Source organism: Triticum dicoccoides, chromosome 4B, assembly GCF_002162155.2.
Source record: "Triticum dicoccoides isolate Atlit2015 ecotype Zavitan chromosome 4B, WEW_v2.0, whole genome shotgun sequence".
Classification (NCBI taxonomy): domain Eukaryota; kingdom Viridiplantae; phylum Streptophyta; class Magnoliopsida; order Poales; family Poaceae; genus Triticum; species Triticum dicoccoides.
In genome coordinates this window covers 118148746-118156432 of record NC_041387.1, presented here as the reverse complement: position 1 = coordinate 118156432, position 7687 = coordinate 118148746, and the positions used below count along the sequence as shown (strand labels likewise).

Sequence of the window (7687 nt, the reverse complement as noted above, 5' to 3'; positions counted from 1 at the left end):
CTATACTGTGAACCAGACCTATTGTATACCTTGCTCTGTGTTTGGCAAAGGAATACAATTTTGATCTAATAAGTAGATCACTGGACATGGGTCAAGAATATCCTTAGTGAGGACTAAGGAGATGTTTCTCGATTATGGAGGTGATAAAAGAGCCCGTCGTTAAAGTAACAATGATGCAAGCTTTTACACCAATCCAGATGACTCTAAGTCTCAATCTGGATACATATTGAAAGTGGGAGCAATTAGCTAGAGTAGCTCCGTGCAGAGCATTGTGGACATAGAATATTTGCGAAATACATACGGCTCTGAATATGACAGACCCGTTGACTAAGCTTCTCTCACGAACAAAACATGATCATACCTTAGTACTCTTTTGGGTGTTAATCACATAGCGATGTGAACTAGATTATTGACTCTAGTAAACCCTTTGAGTGTTGATCACATGATGATGTGAACTATGGGTATTAATCACATGCAGATGTGAATATTGGTGTTAAATCACATAGCGATGTGAACTAGATTATTGACTCTAGTGCAAGTGGGAGACTGAAGGAAATGTGCCCTAGAGGCAATAATAAAGTTATTATTTATTTCCTTATTTCATGATAAATGTTTATTATTCATGCTAGAATTGTATTAACCGGAAACATGATACATGTGTGAATACATAGACAAACATATAGTCACTAGTATGCCTCTACTTGACTAGCTCATTAATCAAAGATGGTTATGTTTCCTAACCATAGACATGTGTTGTCATTTGATTAATGGGATCACATCATTAGGAGAATGATGTGATTGACATGACCCATTTCGTTAGCCTAGCAATTGATCGTTTAGTATATTGCTATTGCTTTCTTCATGACTTATACATGTTCCTGTAACTATGAGATTATGCAACTCCCGTTTACCGGAGGAACACTTTGGGTACTACCAAACGTCACAACGTAACTGGGTGATTATAAAGGAGTACTACAGGTGTCTCCGAAGGTACATGTTGAGTTGGCATATTTCGAGATTAGGTTTTGTCACTCCGATTGTCGGAGAGGTATCTCTGGGCCCTCTCGGTAATGCACATCACTATAAGCCTTGCAAGCAATGTGACTAATGAGTTAGTTGCGGGATGATGCATTATGTAACGAGTAAAGAGACTTGCCGGTAACGAGATTGAACTAGGTATTGGATACCGACGATCGAATCTCGGGCAAGTAACATACCGATGACAAAGGGAACAACGTATGTTGTTATGCGGTTTGACCGATAAAGATCTTCGTAGAATATGTGGGAGCCAATATGGGCATCCAGGTCCCGCTATTGGTTATTGACCGGAAACGTGTTTCGGTCATGTCTACATAGTTCTCGAACCCGTAGGGTCCGCACGCTTAAGGTTTCGATGACAGTTTTATTATGAGTTTATGAGTTTTGATGTACCGAAGGAGTTCGGAGTCCCGTATGAGATCGGAGACATGACGAGGAGTCTCGAAATGGTCGAGACATAAAGATCGATACATTGGACGACTATATTCGGAGTTCGGAAAGGTTCCAAGTGATTCGGGTATTTTTCGGAGTACCGGAGAGTTACGGGAATTCGCCGGGGAGTATATGGGCCTTATTGGGCCATACGGGAATAGAGGAGAGAGGCCAAAAGGAAGGAGGCGCGCAGCCCCCCTCTGGTCCGAATTGGACAAGGGGTGCGGCCCCCCTTTCCTTCCTCCTCTCCCCCTCTTTCCCCCCTTCTCCTACTCCAACAAGGAAGGAGGGAGTCCTACTCCCGGTGGGAGTAGGACTCCCCTTGGCGCGCCCCTCCTAGGCCAGCCGCCCCCTCCCCCCTTGCTCCTTTATATACGGGGGCAGGGGGCACCTCTAGGAACAACAACACAAGTTGATCTACGGATCATTCCTTAGCCGTGTGCGGTGCCCCCCTCCACCATATTCCACCTCAGTCATATCGTCGCGGAGTTTAGACGAAGCCCTGTGCCAGTAGAACATCATCATCGTAACCACGCCGTCGTGCTGACGGAACTCATCCCCGAAGCTTTGCTGGATTGGAGCCCGGGGATCGTCATCGAGCTGAACGTGTGCTGAACTCGGAGGTGCCGTACGTTCGGTACTTGGATCGGTCGGATCGTGCAGACGTACGACTACATCAACCGCGTTGTCATAACGCTTCCGCTTACGGTCTACGAGGGTACGTGGACAACACTCTCCCCTCTCATTGCTATGTCATCACCATGATCTTGCGTCTGCATAGAATTTTTTTTGAAATTACTACGTTCCCCAACACGAGAAACGTGGCGCAGCGACTGGCGGTTGTAGGCTTGACAGAAACGATCAAAGTTTGACTCTCCTAATGGGGCGGCCCGATTGGTCGAAATGCTTCAGCAGACCGAAGGTTCGTCACGCTGAATGCATTCGCGTAAAAAAAACATCACAGCTGAACTTTATATATGCACACAATACTCTGAGTGGGGCGTTTTGGTGAGTGGGCTCCATGGAGCCCAAAATTTCTGAAAAAAATAAAATTCAAACTTGTCGGTTTAAAAAAATCTGAAAAAAATATGCAAGTATATAAGGATGAAAGGTATATGTGTGTAGAAGTCCATGATGAAATACCTTGAAATGCAACCTATACAAAAAACAAATTCATGGACTTTGAGGATGAATTTTTATTTTTGCCATGCCTTCATTTCAACGTATTTCATCTTGAAAATTTACACACATGTACATAATACTTCCACGTATATCTGTATTTTTTAGAATTTTTTGAAACATGGAGATATGAATTTTAAAAATTGCAAATGGAGGCCTCCATGGAGCTTGGCCTCCAAAAGCAATTTCCGCACTACCCTGAAGAAGCAACATGCAGGCTTTGATATGTGTGGGGCGGTTCACAAAATGGTTCCTTCAGGAACATATTCGGATATTCCAAAGAGATTATATGAAGTTTTTTTTATTGGTAATAGAAGTCTCAAACATATGTAGGATAAACGTTTAGATGATATAATGTGCATAAATAACTCAAAGGCAAACTTGCTAGCTAGCGAGAATTAAGCAGCATGTAACTGCAACCAGGCTTGCAAGGTGAGCTCCTGGATGTCACTAAATATTTCTCGCCAACTCCGCGGCGCCACCATCATTGTCCTCGGTACCATCATCATCTCCATCATCGCCAACAACTTTGTCTTCATCATCATAAGTTCCATCTCCATCTTCGCCGACAGCTCCATCTCCATCGTCATCGGCTCCATCTCCCTCATCCTCAGCAACAACAGCGTCCAGGGCTCCATCTTCACCAACAGCATCATCATCTCCATCGGCGGCAGCACCACCATTGTCATCACCGTTATCTGCATCTCCCTCTTCCAGATATTCCTCATTGTCTGCATGCAGTCAGTGATGTCATGTTTCAATAAATACTTATTTCTTCTGTTTCTTTTACCATACTTTGATTTCGTAGTAGAAAAACTTGTGATGCCACGAGCCTACACCACTTTGTTGGTGCAACAAACCACTGAAAAATATATATTACCACATATAGTTCTAGAAATCAAATAAGTTAATTGGTGTTCTTATTTATCTACGAATGTGAAACACATGTATACAGTTCATTTATATTGTACACGCACCATCTTGTTTTTCTCCAGGAAGAATGTAGATCTTCTTGACTGAAATAGCAAAATCCCTGTAACATTTAGTTGTTAATATTTCATCATTTATAACAAGAATTATAGAATTCTACATAAGAGGCAAAAAAGAATACATAGATTAATATCCAAGAACTCACTCCCATGGAACTTCACCGAGAAAGAAACGATAACCATCCACATTATCGTACAAAAACATGAAGTCATTATGTATCGCACCTTCTTCTTCACTCATCGCCAAGCCACTAAGTTGGTACTGTGAAACTGAACAATACAAATGAAACAATGTTAGTAAATAGATAATTATAAACTTTATAACTGTCCATATTTGACCAGAAAGAAGGAAAAATCTCACTTGTTCGTTAGGCGGCTGACACACAATTATAATGGTAAGGATCAATACTAGGTCAGGTTAGGAAACAAAAATTCCAAACACAGTTGAAACATTCCCTTGCATAAACACTAGTACTTCCAAAGAGTACTAGAAAGCGGCGATCTAGGCTTGCAATTTGCGTGGGACAAGTCTGCAACCTATAAGTAAATGAAGATCTAGATCCTCTACACCAAGACGTACAAGTAGTAACTGACTTGAAATAATTAAGAACATGGCCTAGGTGATCTAGATCCTCTACACCAAGACGTACAAGTAGTAACTGATTTGAAATAATTAACAGCATGGCCTAGGTGAACAAAACAAAAATGGAAACGTGGTCAATGATCTATCTTAATTGTAGTGTTTTATTTCGTAAAATTTCCTTGGGCTCCACCTCCATGTTAAGATCTTTTGACCCAACCATGCATGATTATGCAATGCTAGATTCGGATGTTGCATTCGAACTATATGACAGAGAATACATATACATGTAGATTCATGTCAGACTATTCATATAGAATAAATTCGTTGATGAAAGCTTATCTTACAAATTGTAACATAGAGTTGCCTTAAAAAATACTTACGTGAATAGTTGCTTCCCAGTCTTTTCAGAGTGAAGGACAACGAGTCATAACTATTGTGAGTAGCCAAATTTATCTTCCTTCCAAAGGGCTCCCCATGCAAGAAAACCTTCACAGACCTTGTTGGTGAGAACCTTGGATTTCCCTCTGGTACAAATGAAGCATCCATTGGAGATACGTCCTATGGTCTCTGGTTAGTAAATAAGATGAATCTCTCAATTCAACAAGCTAGTGATATATCAACTTTAGAAATAGTATGCTAACAGTGAGAAGCGAATAATAAAAATATGAGTGCATCCTATTGTTACATACGTTGATAGGTCGTGTTGAAAATATAAGAACCTTGGTCACAGGCATGTACCTGGTGGGATGCACACTGGGGGTTTTGTACTCCAATGCTTGGTCCTAGAGTTAAAGAAAGAATACATAGCATACCTTGTTTTTCAGCTTCAGCCTTGTAAATATAGTATTTCTAGAAATGGCACTCAGAATTTCCTAAGAAGTTGAATAAGAAGTTAAGTGAAAACACTTAAGGACAAGATGGAAATGGGTTTATATGCTATGCAAATTTACAAAAATATAAGGGTGTGGCCGGAAATGCATCAGTCATATACATCTTTTGTGCAATCCTATCTCCAACAATAAATGTCCTATGAAGTAATATATGCAGCATATCTTGGTATACTGTTTTCGTATATGTTGCATTGATGGCAAAAGATACCATTTGACCTGCATACCTACTATGCATGCACAAGTTTTCATTTCAAGAAAAAAAATCTTTTGGATATTCTGTGTGTTGTATTATTTATACTCGTATGATAGTCCACGACTCTTTTTAGAGGTAATAATGATCGATGTTCCATAGAAGATTACTCTAGTTTCATACTACAATGCACACAATCCATTTAAAGGGGCGTGCATTTATTATAGAAATCCATTTACATTTTGCAATAAATGGAGTAAATCTTATATGGAACTTGGGTACTAAATCAGCATAGTTGTTTCAATATCTCCACAATCATTCATGGCTACCACCAGACATATATTGGACGACCATGAACATATTGGTGGTCCGCCACACTATCCAATCTCACTTAACCAACGAATTTCAAGTGTCAAACTGTTGTAACGTAAAATTTGACATATGGCATCGCTCTCATGAGTTGGCAACATTGTTGCATAAACATTTTACCACAATCTGTCAAAAAATAGTACAACAACAATGCATAATTTTTAGTACGCATATGGCAACGAAAACAAATATACGCAACACATCCCCATTCGTTGCGACATATCATTTCAAAATAGGTCACAGGATATGCACATGAAAACATGTAAGCAAAAATAAAAATACCGATGCAAGAATGAAAATGCACCATTCCAATAAGAAGTGTTCATTTGCAATACACACTCAAAATCATTGTTGCAACACACTTCTCATGTGTACGCAACAAGAAAATATGTGCCTGCACCACATCCACCCAACCTTTGAAACAATTTATTTTTCAAAAATTCTAGCCTAGCATCCTCCACATCTCTGTGATAGTCACATCACCACAACTTGCCACGCAAGAATTTTGGTTCACTGGAACTCTGTGCATCACCAAGTATGATAATGGTTGATCAATCCATCTGGAGCACCACCATGGAAGTGAGCTTATGACCTCAATCTAGGGTGTCCAGGCAATGGAAGAGGAGTGGTGTAGGAAGGACACCGGAGGAGGACCCACTATGAAGTGTAGGAGAAGCATACCTTCATGGATAGGACAATGAGGTAGAGTTGGAGAAGCGATTGTTGGGAAAGAGAGGACAAGGAACAAAACGAAGAACTAGAATAAATGGACAAGCATGGTCGATCCAGTATAGATCTAGTAGTCGGATCTGTCGGATGGCAAGAATCATTTCCATCATTAATATTGGTCTTGTATTAGAAATCCTTACATTGACCCCTATGTTCACAACTAAAAATTGACATCGCTCCACCACTAACTAAAAGATTTTTTTATATATACTTATATAAATTAAAAAGTATATTCTTGATTTAAACTATATAATTTGATTATAGCACATGGGAAGTGTGGACATTATGTCACTAACCCTCCTACTATAAACCAACATAAAACATTTTTACTAACCAGGAATATTTTTGAGATAGTCCTAAACTATTCAGAGGAAACAGGCGAACCTATGACCATCAATTGATGTATATACTATATACCAAGGCAAATCCTCTTATCATTTATCTAAAGAAATTAATCCATACTGACATACTTGGCTGACTTGCTTCAGGGGCAGCCAACACATACTCTTTTTCCTAGTAGTCTAGCAAAGAATCATCATCAATGACCTGGGGCATCCGTGACCTCAGCTTGAAGCATCGACAATACTAATGTTGGTTAAAATTCATGAGGATCATCCTACCACAATATATTCTGAATCATAATGGATTTTGTATCTCAGGTGTCAAGCCACGACCAACTAAGCTATCATCCAATCAATATAAGGGGCATTAAGCATTATAAGGTTGTCGCTTGAATCAACAATTCTAGGTGAGATGATAAATGGGTCACTAGAAGGTGAGGATACCAAGCATTGCAAGCATGCCAAACTCTAGAGAATTATAAGAAAACCAAAGGTGTAGGATGCACATACACTACTAGGGAAAATCTTATACACAGAATCTTACCAGTAGCGCGTGTTAAAATGAGGCACTACTGCTAATTAGCAGTAGCGCGTCTGCCAAAACCGCGCTACTGTTACCCCCTTAGCAGTAGCGCGGCGGGAACTGAATGTGCTACTACTATAATTGCCACACCGTTCCCGACGTGCTAGGTATAGTAGTAGCACCCTTCTAGAAACGGCGCTACTACTACCGCTTTTAGCAGTAGCGCTTTTTCCCTTCCCACGCTACTGTTAAATCTATTCTCATCTAACCCCCCGCACGGCCTGATTCCCTCATCTTCCTCCCCCAATTCACCACTCTCTCCCCTCGTCGCCTCCGCCTCGCCGTCGTCTCCCCCGACCCCGCCTCGCGGTCGTCTCCCCCGCCCCCGCCTCGCCGCCGTCTCCCCCGGCCCCGCCTCGCCGCC

At 40.9% G+C, this 7687-nt stretch overlaps 1 protein-coding gene across 2 annotated transcripts; it reads right to left on the bottom strand.

The window, feature by feature from the left end:
• Window positions 1–2923: 2923 nt before the first annotated feature.
• On the bottom strand, window positions 2924–4975 carry LOC119293451 (putative auxin-responsive protein IAA29). 2 transcript variants are annotated; one of them, XM_037571936.1, is made up of 5 exons: window positions 4911–4975; window positions 4602–4788; window positions 3785–3908; window positions 3627–3682; window positions 2924–3380 (listed from the first exon to the last, which is right to left on the bottom strand). In XM_037571936.1, exons 2-5 carry the CDS (start codon window positions 4765–4767, stop codon window positions 3100–3102), a joined length of 627 nt encoding a protein of 208 aa, XP_037427833.1. In that variant the 5' UTR covers window positions 4768–4788; window positions 4911–4975; the 3' UTR covers window positions 2924–3099. The 2 variants fall into 2 exon arrangements, with proteins under 2 accessions (XP_037427833.1, XP_037427834.1); XM_037571937.1 differs by having other exon boundaries at window positions 3864–3908.
• Window positions 4976–7687: the final 2712 nt, after the last annotated feature.